This window comes from Alosa pseudoharengus, unplaced genomic scaffold (assembly GCF_046254945.1).
Source record: "Alosa pseudoharengus isolate Yale_2024_CS ecotype anadromous, Long Island Sound unplaced genomic scaffold, YU_APseudo_1.1 YU_APseudo_1.1_scf_5, whole genome shotgun sequence".
NCBI lineage: Eukaryota > Metazoa > Chordata > Actinopteri > Clupeiformes > Clupeidae > Alosa > Alosa pseudoharengus.
Window position 1 is genome coordinate 21,315,765 of NW_027468837.1, and position 15,925 is coordinate 21,331,689.

General features: G+C 39.0%; 1 protein-coding gene across 1 annotated transcript in view; it reads left to right on the forward strand.

The window, feature by feature from the left end:
* igfn1.1 (immunoglobulin like and fibronectin type III domain containing 1, tandem duplicate 1) overlaps positions 1–15,642 on the forward strand; it is a 30,995-nt gene extending 15,353 nt beyond the window's left edge. The window contains exons 15-26 of the mRNA XM_076269178.1: positions 1,635–1,759; positions 2,277–2,421; positions 2,686–2,982; positions 3,079–3,375; positions 8,062–8,241; positions 8,371–8,499; positions 8,896–9,204; positions 9,318–9,403; positions 9,499–9,691; positions 12,686–12,982; positions 14,443–14,769; positions 14,998–15,642. Of these exons, the coding sequence (XP_076125293.1) occupies positions 1,635–1,759; positions 2,277–2,421; positions 2,686–2,982; positions 3,079–3,375; positions 8,062–8,241; positions 8,371–8,499; positions 8,896–9,204; positions 9,318–9,403; positions 9,499–9,691; positions 12,686–12,982; positions 14,443–14,769; positions 14,998–15,002 (2,390 nt within the window). The 3' untranslated portion in view covers positions 15,003–15,642. The remainder of the gene's footprint in view (positions 1–1,634; positions 1,760–2,276; positions 2,422–2,685; positions 2,983–3,078; positions 3,376–8,061; positions 8,242–8,370; positions 8,500–8,895; positions 9,205–9,317; positions 9,404–9,498; positions 9,692–12,685; positions 12,983–14,442; positions 14,770–14,997) is intronic.
* The last annotated feature ends 283 nt before the right edge of the window (positions 15,643–15,925 follow it).

Consider the following 15,925-nt stretch of genomic DNA (forward strand, 5'->3'; position numbering starts at 1 on the left):
TCGCAGAGAATAAAGCTGCATCTCATTGGACTGCAATTGTATCTTGCATTTGCCTGTTGACAAGTCTGATGGGGCTAATGTTATGAAAGTAAAAAAATATGGGATATTTTACAGGAAAATATTAAAACAGGAAGACAGCTGGAAAAAAGTTTGCAGGCAGGTATGACAGTGGGTGCCTCTGCTGTTAGAACGGCCTGTATTGCTGTTGTTAGAATGGCCTGTAGCCTATTGCACAACATAGGCCTACCATCACGGTAAAATTTGTACAAATAAGCTAAGTAAATAGCCTACAGCGTTGTTACCGACACTTTCACGCTTGCCAATTGACAGCTGCAAATAGACCCACCTATGCATTTTCTATATCAACAAAATGGCCGCTGCGAACGTTATTAACTGGTTATTACGTAGATTGAATATGCCTAATAGGTCATAGTATACAGTACCTCATAGCTCTAAATTGTAAGTACTTGTAACTGCATACATGGCCAGATACCAACGGCATTCTAGTTTTCATTAAAGTACTTAGGCATAGACCTATATATTCTGTGATGTAAAGAAGTGCTCAGTTATTTTAAAATGATAAGTCTCATATTCATGGTAATCAATGCCAGGAACCTTCAGCAATAATTACTGTGTGCTCAGTATTTTGTCTTTCCACGCAGTGTTGCTAATGACTTTATGTTGTGTATGTTCTGTCTACCACTGTGCTTGCCAGTGTGTGTGTGTGTGTGTGTGTGTGTGTGTTTTATTCTAACAAAAAAGGAAATCCATTTGATTCAAACCTACACCTGGAAGACATTAGAAATATACTGAAGACACAAAGACCTCTTGTCTATAATTGTCCACGTTCCCATATGAAGATTAAAAAAAGAAGAATGAAGACTAGGAAACAAAGAAGAAAAAAGAAAATTACAGATACATGCAGGAGTGGTGGAGGGGCGGGAGCATTACCGCATGACAATCGCCTGGGCTTTCCGATTCCCGGACCTGTCATTACAATATCAGTCAACTTCGAAAAGAATTTCTAAATTTATATCCACGTGTGGGATCTACCCTGCATGCCAAGATGTGCATGGTTAACCAGCCATGCATTGAAAGAAGAACAATAACAAACCATTATAATGTCTGAAATTATGCAAACAAGAGTCAGAAGCAGTTAACAAGACAATAATTGTCAAAAAGTGAGAAGCAAAGAGACAAAAAGAAAAATGCATTCTATGAAGACAGAAGAGAGAAACAGAAGAATAGTTCATCCGATGATCTGCCATTTTCATTAAGAAAGACAGATGGAAGACATCAGAAAATTTTTTTTGGTACTTGCCAATGTCTGAAGATGATTGAGATTAAATTGTTTTGGTTAAGTATGAAAATCACCACACTTAACATCTGAACATGTATTTTACACATGTGCATACATGAAGTAAAATACATGAAAAGGCATTCATGTTTTCTTTTAAAGTTTGTTTAGATATTAGATAGACATGTCTGGGGTAAGTATCATAGAACAGAGTGAACATATATGTTATACACATATATGTCATTCATCTGTAGTGAAAAATGCAGATAGAAGAGAGTGCAAACTCAATGGCCACATTTTCTTTCACTTACTATGCTATTTGAATAAAATATTGCAGACCCCGGGGTTCACTTTTCTGCTGGACTTGAGGATTGCAAAGTCATTGTTGGGGAGCCAGCAGAGTTGGTTTGCAAGCTGAGCAGTGAAGAAGCTAAGGGAACATGGTACCACGATGGTGCAGAGGTAAGAATGGGAGATGCATGACATACAGAAGATGAGTTACACCAAGAGGGAGTAGGGTAAGCATGTAGAGCATTGCACCAATATGTTTTTATGTTTTTTGACTCACATCCTGACAATGAACTGTTTAAAACACTGAGGTCAGGCATACGTTCCCACAGGGATAAAACAGAAAGACGGAGGAGGAGTTTCTTTCCTCAAGCCATCCGCATCCTTAACACATACAGTATACAACTCTTTAAACTACATTACATGGACTTGCCATACTGCACTTTTACCCCCCCCCACCCCTCAATGTATTAAATTCTTCTAAATCTTTTTCTTTATCCATAAATAGACACTTATGCACATGAAATTTGAGCAGCTACTGTAAATGCCATTTCACTACATTTACAACAGTATCTCTATGTATGTGACAAAATATATTTCCCAGAGTGCCTGATATTTAACAGTACACACCATTTAAGTCACGTGAAAAGCTTGGAGCATTTCATTACATCACACTTGTATCATTATGTAGATCGTAGAACCTTGTGAGGGGATAACAATCTCCAAGGATGGTGCTTTCCATAAGATGAGGATCGACAAAGTCAGTGCGGAATTTGCTGGGAAATATAAATTTGAGGCAGATGGACGCAAAACAGAAGCCATAATTGCTGTTGAAGGTTAGTTAAAACAGTATTTTGTTATTTATTTTAGACATTAGCTAGGTTCTTAAGAGTAACACCCAATGTTCTCTTTAAGTAAATGAGCAAATGTCTTGCACCACTTCACATTTCCCTGTGGAATGTGAAAGACATTTTGACCTACCGTCACTTTAACAGAATACTTGTATGCCCTGTTTGTTTTCTGACTCACTTTCTGTCTCCAAATGCTGAATAACATAACAAAATTCTTATTACTAAATTACTTTTGCAATTCCTGAATAGATCCTCCAAGATTTGATGCAAAGGAGTTGGAAACATTTTCAGTTCCACTAGTTATAAAAGCTGGTCATCGAGCTCAGTTCAAAGTTGCATATATCGGACAAGAACCTACAAAAGTCCAGTGGTACCATGACGGTGAAGAACTAGTCCCTGATACCAACCTCAAGATTATGACTGATGAGGGATACAGCTGTGTAATGTTTAACTCCAAGATGACACGCAAGGACACAGGAGAGATCAAAATCAAAATAAAGAATGTGTTTGGAACTGTTGAAGCTTACACACAGCTCATTGTTCTTGGTGAGTTCTACCGGAAAACAGCATGTAATAATATTACTGACTAGAACTACATACAAAATAAATACCTGACATTCAGTTTCTCTTGTTTCCCCCCAGACAAGCCCACTCCTCCCCTTGGCCCTCTAGAAATCATTGAGGCCTCCTCCAATTGTGTTGAAATTAAGTGGAGACCTCCAAAGGATGATGGTGGATCCCCCATAACTAATTACATTCTACAGCGCAATCAGATAGGACGCAACACTTGGAAAAAGCTTGGACAGATCCCAGGAGAGGCTTACTACAAGGACAGTGATGTAGACCATGGCAGAAGATACTCTTATCGCATAAAGGCTGTGACAGCAGAAGGTATCAGTGATCAGATGGAAACAGAAGATGTCCAGGCTGGGACGAAAGGTAATTTCAAATTTTCAGGCAATGGTCAACATAGCTATTTCCATAAAACGGGAAATGTTACAGTATGCACTCATAAATGTTTAGTCAAAAATCTTCAGAAAGACTACTCCGTTTTCTTAGTTTATGATCAACCACTCTATTTTGACTTAATCAAAGGAAGGGTTGTTCTATATGTCCACATATTTGACCTTAAAAAGAAATACAGTGTTCACCAATTCAGTTTGGGGTGTATTTGGTGTATTCTACATTTTAGTTATCTTACTGTACATCTTTTCTGAACTTGTAAATTTAAGCATTACATTTAGGCCACGTCCGCACGAAACCAACGGGTATATATTTTTCTTACCGCTTTCACACCTTTAATGACACCGGTAAATGAAAAAACTTCCATCCAAACTGACAAAGTGTTGTGGTGCTCAGGCCAGTCGATGACGTTGTGACAGTGCAGAGGCTTCAAATTAATGCACGAAGAAGAGACAATAGCCCTTCAAAAGCAGTCGAGGGAAATAAGCAGTCTACAGAAATTTCTGTTTACCATTCAACTGTAAAACTAATAACATTTATTTCCAGGGTATGTGACTGCTACAGTATATTGCCAAAAGTATTGGGTCACCTGCCTTGACTCACATATGAACTTAAGTGACATTGCATTCTTCATCCATAGGGTTTAACCCTCTAACCGCCCATGTCGCAATATTGCGACAAGCGTCATTACTGAATAAAACAGACGATAGACGCGAGTACAGTGTAAAATCTCATTTGTACTCTTGACCACTAGTTGGCAGACACCCAGAGCTTCGATTCAAGCTCTCTCTTTTTTTTCAAAGTTTTCAGGAAGCTCGCGAAAACACGCGAGAAACACACGAAGAAGACGTGCATTTCCTCCATAACGCGGAAGCGATGCGGGCCTTAGTTTTGCACAAATTGAAGCAGAAATACACCAAATGTTGAAAAAAAAATTCACGTGTGATGAAGTCTTGGATCTGTTATTCACCTATTCTGATTCTGAAGGAGAATATCTGCCTTTTGGAGAATATGATCGATCGTCTATTGACTGATACTCACGGTGCGTCTGTGAATGGAGGTACGTCTTTGCGACAGTGTCCACTAAGCATACCATGCTTATTTCGACCCTTTGCCCAACATAGCTGGAGGTGCCAGTGGCAATAGTGATGATAGTGTCCGTAATGGACGTGGTATAGACAGCAGGGGTTGTAAAAATAGGGCTCTGAAGAACTACAAAGTCACCCGCGATATGGAACTGATTTGACCAGGCTACTTTATTGTATAGTAGCATAGGGTTTGTGATTATAGTAATAGTTTACTATTGTTGGTTTACATGTGACTGTATTCCTGTTCATTTGTTATGTCGGTGAAATGACAAAAAAAGAAAGTATAACTGCTCAAATATGTTCAAAATCTAGTATTTACTGAAATGTACATAATTCACGGTGGTTACCATCCAGTGACGTCATAATATGCTAATTAGATGTGTCAATTTACCCCCTTCATAAACTTCTGTTCATACTAAATGATTTTTACATTTACAGTAGGATCTCTGACCACTTGCAAGCCATGGCCTTTTGAAATTTTGATGTACAAATCCAATTTATTCTTTGTAAACCCTGGCGGCTAAAGGGTTAATATGACGTCGGTCCACCCTTTGCAGCTACAGCAGCTTCAACTCTTCTGGGAAGGCTTTCCACAAGGTTTAGGAGTGTGTTTATGGGAATTTTTGACTATTCTTCCAGAAGTGCATTTGTGAGGTCACACACTGATGTTGGATGAGAAGGCCCCTCTCAATCACCGCTCTAATTCATCCCAAAGGTGTTCTACAGGGTTGAGGTCAGGACTGTGTGCAGGCCAGTCAAGTCCATCCACACCAAACTCTGTCATACTTGGAATAAGAATGGGGTGTCATTTTTATATGGGAGTCAAGGCAGGTGACCCAATACTATAGTGTATGTGGAAATGCTTTAAAGCAGGGGTTCCCAACATTTTTCTTTACACGGACTGGACAACAGTTGTCATATTTTTGACGGACCGGTAGCAGGGACATTGATAGTATTTTGTGAAAGGTGGTGCTGATCATATTAGGGGGGGTTCGGGGTGTCTCCCCCTGGAAATTTTCGAAATTCTGGCTGTTAAATACACCCTTTTAACGCAGTTTGGAAGGGGCATAAACACTTTAACAGAGCAAGCAGGGCGCGTTTTTCTGTCTGACTCATGTGACATGAACATTGGCTACCTGCATGATAAGGTTATCACTTCACTGCTGCTTGACACTACCCTGCATGGAGACATATTTCATGTTAGCAGTGGAGATGTTAGTAAAACTATAGCGTTTGGTAAATGGAGATGCAGGTCATCTCCCTAATTAATTTCTTTGCGCCGCCCACAGCCCACATTATGCGCTCACGAGTGAAATAAATGTATTTTAAATCTGTCATCGGCATCGCCATAGGCTATTTGCTACGCTATAAGCTACTGTTAGGCCTACAACAAGTCGCGATTTATTAGGCTATCCAATCCCTATGCTGTTTTCATGAACATTGCAGGAATCCACTTCATTCATTGTTTTAAATATCGTTGCTTCTAGCCTACCCACGAGTGGTTCAGTTTGTCAGTTTCACTTGCGCAGACGCGCATATTGAATGAGCACTAATAGCCTACCACTTCCACCTAATGTTATGCCTCTATATTTTATGAATTAAGAAGTATTTATTGATCAGGAAAACATTTAGTTTATTTTTCTTTCGGTCCGCGGTTCCATAACACTATTCATTTGTGCCGCAAATTAACAGAGAGAAGCACCGGGCATAATCTAACCTAAATTCGTGGCTCAGTGGAGCAGCAATCCACTCGCCAAGGAGGGTCATAGTTTGAAGATCATAGACCATAGATTATAGACAGAGAAAGCCTATGCAGTTGCCTCGTATAGCACGTTTTTGTTTTTTTCCGCGGACCGGTTAGGTCCAGCCCACGGCCCGGCACCGGTCCATGGACCAGGGGTTGGAGACCCCCGCTTTAAAGGAAACGTATGTAAGAAATGTATTTCAATTAATCATAAAATGGCCCTGATATGTCACTAGACATTAAGAAATCAAGTTCACTTCAAATACTTATATCACTGTAACAGTAGTCCGGCCAGGATATTGTCATTTAAAAAGTGAGGTTGCAGCCATCAACTGATGTCATGTTGTGTTTTTGGCCTGATGCGCCACCCTCTACCTATTTACTAATCACAAAGTCAGTAGTGTTTCGGCATCCGTGTTGGCAACCTCGAGTCAGGGGGGAGTGGGAGGGGGAGGGGATACACCGCTCTACAGTAATTTGAAAGTGACTGCAGTACCTGTTTTGGCCACAATCTTACATATGGTTCCTTTAAGTTTTGCATTAGGTCTGGTAAAGAGCAAGCTAATGTTTTTAACTAATTTAAGCCAAAGTCCTTTTAGGCAAGTTCCTCCACTCGGCAGCCATATTGCAGTGCATTTTGGGCACTTATCGGGCATCTATTTTGGGCAGAACTGCGCATGCGCAAGGCTTCATGACACCAGCATCGCTCCAGCTGCGAGATCACAACGCATGATTAGCACGATGTATCCACAACATACCATATGATTGGCGCGATGTATCAAAATGTCAACTTTTGGCAGCGGAAGAGGTGGAATATGTGTAGACGACTGCCATGTTTGCGTTACAAACTAACCCCATACAATTCTATGGGAGATTCTTTGAATGCTGTGTCTCCTCATTAGAAAGTCTCTGGTTTAGCTTAGGTGTGCTTCTAACTTTTTGAGTTTTTTTGCCGGACATTGCACATCATCTACCTAGGAGGGCACTGTTACCACATACAGTACTTTGGCCCATCATCAAATGCTTGACCATTTTTGAACGCTGAGACCCAGTAGAATTCTCAGAAACAGTCAGTATGATTGCGTGATGTACTGGCAACGAGTTACAGAGGCTTGAATTAGTGCTAGGCGGTATACCGGTTCACACCGTATACCGGTGTATAATTTCGTTATGATATGAATTTTTAACATACCGCCATACCGGTATATTTGATTAGACATTTGGAACGCTGCGGCACGTGGGACTTTTTTCACACGCACGCATGGTGTGACTGCGAGGCATGGTGAGGGTAAACACAAAACAGAAAAACTTTGAAAACTCTTTGCTTGTAATTCTTTGCTTTTGTATGTGCTGGATTTATGAATGTATATTTGGTGCAAAACTCCTGAGCACTTATGGCAATAGATTTTGTACCTATAGCCAAAAGTCACAAATGTGTGTTGTTTGCAAACTATTTGTTTCTCAGCAAATGCCACGATGAACGGTAACAAATAGGCTAGGCTATGTAGGCTAAAGTCATATCGTGGGGAGTTTATTATTTCGTTTTGGTAAGTAGCCCTGTAATAAGTGGGATAATGCATAGAACACCGGTCATTATTGGGAAAATAAGTCCCTTCAGGGCGGAACAAGACCCCTCCGCTGCGCGTCGCAGAGTAATAGAATCTCTATCCGTAGAGCTAGGGGGCGGGCACGCGACAGACAATCCTTTTGGTCACAGTGAAATGAACAGCAAAATGTCAAAAATGACCCTGGATAGAACTTCACCTTATTCATTTTCACATGGCCACCGCTTAAGAATTACACATAGCCTTTAAATGAATTTCTTTGCAGCATACCCTGGAGCCCCATCTGTTCCTAAAGTGGAAAGTGCGTTTAAGGACTGCATTAATCTGACCTGGACCCCTCCCTCCAACACTGGTGGAACCAACATCCTAGGCTACATTTTGGAGAAGAGAAAGAAAGGAAGCAATCTTTGGGGTCAGGTTAACAAATCAGATGAACTGATCAAAGGTTAGTGTAAACTAGAGATCTTAATGACACTTGTCACTTATATCTATGTATATACATGTGATAAACTGCTGTGGAGAAGGTTGTTTTGGTATATTAGTATTTATTTTTGTGCATGATATGTGCCCACAGGCAAGAAATATGGAGTGAAAGATGTAATTGAAGGCATGGAGTATGAATTCCGCATCTGTGCTATAAATATCTCCGGAGCTGGAGAATTCAGTACCCCATCTGAATTTGTGTTTGCTAGAGATCCCAAAAGTAAGTTGAAAGTTATATTCATTTTCATAAACCACACCATATTTCAAATGGCATTATTGGCCAATTTCTTTTCTCATTCTTAGGAATGAGTAGCAGGCCCATTTAACTGTTTGTGTTCTGGGTTCATAAAAACCTGGCATCTGACATCAGTTAAATATGATTCTCAAATATGTCTTACATCGTTGATATGCCATGCCAATGCAATATCAATGCATTTAGCACTGGCATGCAACTTCACGAGCAAACTTAAATTATACAACCATGTACTTCCAGGTTTTTGTCATTGTATGACAATGATAAATAATTCAAACTGATAAATGAAATTAGATACCAGAACATTTTTTAAATGTCGTGCCATAACCAAAATGTACAAAATTATTATCATGTTTTCAACAGAGCCACCTGGAAAGGTTATTGACCTAAAGGTAACAGATTCGACCTACACTACCTTGTCCCTGTCTTGGACTAAACCAAAGGAAGAGAAAGGGGTGCAAGATGAGGCTAAAGGATACTTTGTGGAGATTCGGCCAGCAGAGAACACTGAGTGGGACCGCTGCAATGCCAACCATATCATAATGTGCTCATACACAGTGAAGGGCATGAAGTCTATGGGCATGTATTGGGTGAGAGTCATAGCTGAAAATGATGGTGGACCTGGAGAGCCCCAAGAACTAGATAATTACATTCTTGCAATGCCTCCACCAGGTAAAATCATGCGCATCAACATTTTTTTACAATTACGTTTAGGGAAAACCTTGTTTTTCCACACCACAATGATTATCCCAGTAACATTGGGCAAACTGTTTTTCCCTTCTTAGTCCGACCCAGATTCACAGATCAGAAAATTAAAAGCATCATGGTGGTCCAAGCAGGGAACTCTGCCCGGTTCAATATCAACTTTGAGGTGAGATTTCCACACCATGTTCAATTGAAACAATGTTTACAATGTATGCAGTTTTCTTTTTAACAATGTATGCATGTTTGGTTTTTAACATTTAGGCTTCGCCATGGCCAGATGTGACCTGGTTGAAAGACGGTGTCCCTGTATCCAAGCGCATCACCATTAGCAATGCTCCTGGCGCATCCCAAATATTGATCCCTTCTTCTGAGCGCTCTGACACAGGAATTTACACCATTGTGGTTAAAAACATTGTTGGCCAGGAGACCTTCAGCATTGAGATCAGAGTCACAGGTGTGATGGTTTCATAGTAATGATAAGTAATGATGATTTCAAAGTTCTTGACATGCACTTATAGACAGGGACTGAAAACCGAATGATTTTTCGGTTCGTTCTGAGTAAAAACATATTTTTTTTATTCCCGGTCCAGTGTTCCAAGGCCACTCCTCTAAATGGTAACCGGTTAAAATGTTATAGAAGAACAGTTAATAACGTTCCTTTAAAAATTACATTGCCTTTACAAATTGATTTATGGGCGGTGGCACAATACTGTATATACTATAGGGTTTTTCCTGCCCAATAGCCTTAAAGCTTAACGCACATTATATCAAAGCTGTTAAAAACACTGTGCCTGAATTCAGGTGTGGGTAGAGATTTGAAAGTAGGCAATTAGCCTATATAATATTAGATCTTCCAAAATGTCTGATAGCCTAACTTCAGGCCCAGAAAATGTCCTTGATTTAAGCCCTGTAATAGCCTAACTTATGTGTGGTGCTACCAACTGCATGACACTAGGCCTAGATATTTTCTTAGTGTCTGGTAGCCTATGTTATTTCACACAATGTTTCAGTAATTTAGGCTACATACTTGTTTGAGTAATTGAGTTTCCGCTTGAAAAAAAATTGATGATATGCCGGTCAAATATACTATTATGGCTTCTTAATTAGTCAAGTTGAGCAAAACTGGACAAAGGCTATGTAGCTTAAAGAATGACAAAATCAGGCAGTATAGAATGCAACATGTTCATTAGCCTAACTTAAACATTCTTAACTAGTGTCAATTTAAAGATATCTATGCTGTTTTCATGGTTGTTTTAAATAGGCTACGTTGTTTGTTGCTGCCACGTTATCTCCAGTGGTTCAACAGTTCCACTTACACAGATGCGCACAAACATTGAATGAGCGCTCACACCACTACTCCCTAATGCTATGCCTCTTTATTTGATAACACTAAATTAAGAAATATTTCTGGAAAATGTTTAGTTTCTTTTTCTTTTGGTCCACAGATTGCAGATTATTACATTCTGTTTTTATTCACATTTTACACAACGTCCCAACTTTTTCTGTTTTGGGGTTGTATAAGGGGTCTGGGGAACACTGTGTGGGCAGGTGATTTTCCAAGCCTATGGACTTTTGAATAGTATTCAAGTAAAGGTTAATAGAAATGATAAACAGTGTTGGGCAAGTTACTTCAAAAGCGTAATGCATTATTTATTACTTGTTACTGTCATCTCAAAGTAATTTGTTACATTACAATATTACTGTCTTTGAATTGTAAGGCATTACACTACGTTTACATTACTTTCACCAAAATAACAGGAAATGGATTTGGTGTTCTCAATAGATCTTCATGTATTCAATGCAGCTCATTACATGGCAGGAGGTGTGTGGTATGGCATAATGACTAATCTAGGTTTAAGGCCAACAAAAGAACAATATAATGGTTGCAGTTATGGCTCATGGGACGATGTAGGCCCCAAAGGCCAAAGGTCACTCACAACTTAATATAGTAAAACATAGCCATAGTGAAATTGTATGTTGACTTTAAATGGTTCTCATCATTGCTGGTTGCCTTTCCTTCCACTTACAGTGGTGTAGACTTAATGCAAACAGTTTAAGAATAATGGCTACGATCTTTTTCTGTAAAAGCAACATTTTAGTTATTCTCACTGCTTGAAATGAGAAGTATAGCCTAACCATGTTAGATCTGTTGCATAAATGGCAGAGATAACTCAAATTCCCTTTCTACAGTCATCTAAACAAGGCAATCAAATTCCAGGACCAGCATAGATGACTTTTAATTCTTGGATAATCTTCTCTGGTGCCAATTGAGCATTTCTCAATTTTGGATTAAAAAGCAAAGTAACTTACAGTTACTGAGAATTGTACCGAGTAAAATATTACTGAAATTGTATTGGTAATGCCTTACATTACTGCATTACAGCAAAAAGCAATCAATTACTGTAATTACATTACTTTTTTAATGCATTACTCCCAACACTGATGATAAATACTGTTAACCGGTTATCTAAAACTCCGGAACAAGTGAAATTAGTTTTGTTCTTGTTTCTGGTTACGTTTATCCAAAAATTGTGTTCGTATCCGTTTTTTTTTTTTTTTAGCTTTTCATTCTTTGAATGGATTCTAATCCCTGCTTATAAACCCAGTGTAGTTTCTTCAATATAAACTTAATTCATTTCAACAACACTATCTCTGATTATAATGTCTGACCTCAACAATATAGAATGCCTTTGTATGTGGTTTATTTGCATATAAATGATTCCGTGGATTTTGCAACAACGGCAACCTACACAGCGGGTAGTCTATGCAGTGGCTCAAAACGACGTAAAAAATGATGTACACTAAACTGACACTTTGAATAGCCCAGGCTACTTTGGATTGCCTTTAGACTTTGAATAAACAAATGACAATTCTGACTGCAAGGTCCCAAATTGAAGCGCGAAAATAGTCCCGAATTTAAGTTTTAGAATAGCACACAAAGCATGACCAGCTACAGACAACGAGTGGCAGACAGAGCGTGATGTCACTTATAGGCTACCAGAGACTGTTTGAGTCACATCGTTGCAAATTTCAGATGATGATGCATCATTCCACAAATTGGTTTGTCTTCTCTATCATCAAGTTATTCAATAGGCTAAACATATAGCCTTAACTCAAAACAGCTGTTAGGCTTATGCGATTTTGATCTGTAAAAAATGTCACATGCAACCATGCTTAAATTCTGCACATTGAACATTTATTTATTATAATTAATATAATTAATATATTAATAATTAATATAATAATATTTAGTATTCATTAGCTGGAATGATGTTTTTTCCTATTTTTTAAAGCAGGCCTATCTATGGACATGTAATTGGGCTACTGGTTTTGTTTGAACAGGCACTGCACTAGTTCTACTGATATATCATATTTTTATGATACAATTATTATTATTTTTATTTTATTTTTTCTATCGAAAGAGTCAATCTGTTTGGACTCATTACAGATGAGCCCAAACCTCCTGGTCCGGTGGAAATTGATGAAAACGTGCCAGGGACAGTGACTATTTCCTGGACAGCGTCGCCAGATGAGAAGCGTGATGACCGGCTCCACTACATGGTGACCAAGCGGGACTCCAGCAAGAGAACATGGCACACTGTGGGAGATCATATCTTCAACAATAAGTTCACTGCTTGTAATATCATGCCTGGGCGTGAGTACAGTTTCAGAGTCTACGCAAAGAATGACATGGGACTCTCTGAACCATCAGAGTCACAAAAGTGGCTTATCAGTGCCAAAAAAGGTTTGTGTCCTACTGTTTATAATTGTGGCAAACTGTTTATCTGTGTCTGTCTGTCCACTGGAGTTACTGGGGGGTGGTACTTGGGACCTTTTTTTCTGAATTGTGCAATAAGTTGAATTCCGCATAAACTAATGAAGTCAATACAAAGGGTGAGGTGCTGACATCCCTACAAGGGAGCAGGGGGTCATGTATTTGAGTCCAGCCTGCAGTCATTTTCCAGTCCCTCCCCAGCTTTCTCTTGCTTCCTGTCTTATTTTAATTCAGGGGGAAAAACACCCCCAAAATAGCCTGACAATGTCATACTCAAAATTCTAGTCAGAATTTGAGTCTAATATTGCTCCATTGGGACGTAATTATGGGGCGTGTTTCAACTGATACAGGGGAGGGAAATGCTTCTGCACTCAATTGGATAGACCTAACTAATCAGAGCAATGAAAAAAGCTTATGTGAGCTGAGGAAGAACACCCGAACCATCCTTCTTCTCCACAAATGCCTTAACCTTGTTTTCTAAAGTTATTGTGCTGTCAATATCTTGTATAACACCCAATAGGGAAATCTAAGACAACAAAATATGTAGCAGGGTAGGCTATTACGAAAAACAGATATTTCCCCTCCTTCGTTTTATAAAAAATAATTCCGTTCACACAGATGATAAAAACATGCAATATACAGCAGGGGAAGGGTGTCGCAAACCCCTCAAGCAAACAGGTAGCCAACCACAGATTTAAATAAAGGAGGGAACAACATATCACAATGCAAACACACTGTTTTCCCTTGATGAAAGTGAAACTGGAGTTTTTCCACATATCCACATATCACAGTTTTTCCACATATCACAGTTTTTAGAAATAATAGAAAGAATAGTGATAGTTAGTGATTAAAAACTCAATTTTCGTGTAAATGAAAGGCCAAACCGCATGGAAATAATATGCATTTTTCCATATGGGATCGATCTTAGAAGCCATCTGTTTAGCTTCTATCCACAGTGTTTTTGTTGCAAACAAAATCAACCTAAACGTGCTCAAGTAACGTGATAAGACGAGGCACTGTTGCTCATCTGTCCATCATCGTAAAAAGCCCGCCCTAACAATTAGATTGGTCCAAACAGCTCTGTTTCGAGCATAGTTGCTCCACAACGGAGCAATGCCAGACCGAACTTCCTGACCTCAAATGTTGTGGGCGGGGCTAAGTTCGGCTGGCACCCAGGCTACCCCTAAAATATACTTAAGAAGAATTATCTTCATGAGTATTTCAATTAGCTTCTCGGGTCAATTAAGTTTAGCCTAATGACAGCAACATGAATTCCTGTACCTTCATCATCAGTTTAAGTCATTTCCTGAGTCACTTAAAAATACTGTATCTTTGAAGAATATTTTATCATCTATCATCTATAGGCTGCATGACATGTGTAAATGTTTGAATAAAATGTACTATCTTTTTTGTTTTTCATGTAACTTCAGAAAAGTTTACACTGAACATGCCTGAGTCTAAGACATGCAACCTGGAGAGGCCTCCCAAGTTCCTGGTTCCTCTGAAGATGCACACTGCTCCCCAGGGCTACGAATGCTACATGAGTTGTGCTATAAGGGGGGATCCAAGGCCCCATGTCACCTGGTACCGCAACAACATCAGCCTCAATACAAACACCAACTACTACATATCTAACACTTGTGGTGTCTGCTCCATGCTCATCTTAAGAGTTGGTCCCAAGGACACAGGAGAGTACAAGGTTGTTGCAGAGAACCCCCTGGGGAGGGCAGAGTGCACTACTAAACTTACTGTCCGAGGTAAGAATATAATTTGTGATTGTTGACACATTTATGAGAACTTCGATCTGACAACCGAAACAATGATGCCAGAAGCTGAATAAATATGTACATATCCGAGTAAGTTAGTAAACAAGCAAGTGATAAATTCATAAGACACAAACAAAATTACTGTTAACTAACCTCAGGTTAAGGAACTGGCAAAAGGCATGGCTTCTTCTGACAAATTTGTCTTTGTTTGCTTTCCAGATTAAAGCAAGACTGCATCAATGGCCTGGATGCTTCATTCACAACAATTTTTGTGATTTTTGTGCTTTTGAGATTTTTCTTGGACTCAGTGAGACTTATTTTGTGATTTGGTGAATTGTTATTTTTATGTAGAAGTATTTTTGTGTATCTTTTTGTGAAGATATAATGTGTTTATCACATGTAATGTGATGTTACTCGACATTCTAGGTGTTGCATACACTACAGAATGGTATGCATCACTCAATTAATTTGATTTTGGGGGATGAACAGGAATAGAAGTTGGAATGAACTGTACCATGCATCATGCTTTGTACTAGACAGAATGTGCTCATAGACAACTCTGGACAAATAATTCTAGACACTACTATGCAATATCTGAACCAGCAGTAGATAAGTGACCATAAATATGCATGTGACAAAATATGTCTTGCATTGCCAGCTGAATAATTCTGCTTCTTAATTATAGTAACTAAGACACTATACTCTACACTATGTTGAAATTACTATTGTGGAAATGTAGAAGGACACAAAATCTGTGTTTAAGTACATGAAAACATGTACTTGATCAATAAACAATGTATGTCAATATTGAATTTAATCAAAATGTCACCAATGTGTATTTCCATTTTAGATAACAATGCATCAATTAAACAGAATAAGTAAATGTCCCAACATATGATCTATTTGCTCTCCCTCAGGCAGTTATCAGGCACCTGTGGTAGATGACATTTGTATAGTGCAGGAGTTACTGCAGAGTGGCATGTGTGGATGTCAAGTACATCCTGACTAGATAACAAGGATCACACATGCTCTGCCCACTCACGCAGCAGGGTTTAATGCATGCCTCAAAAACAATGTAATACTTCAAAGTTAAACACTTGAAATAAAAGACTACATTTTAAGATCCTTGTAGTGTATTCCAACACTA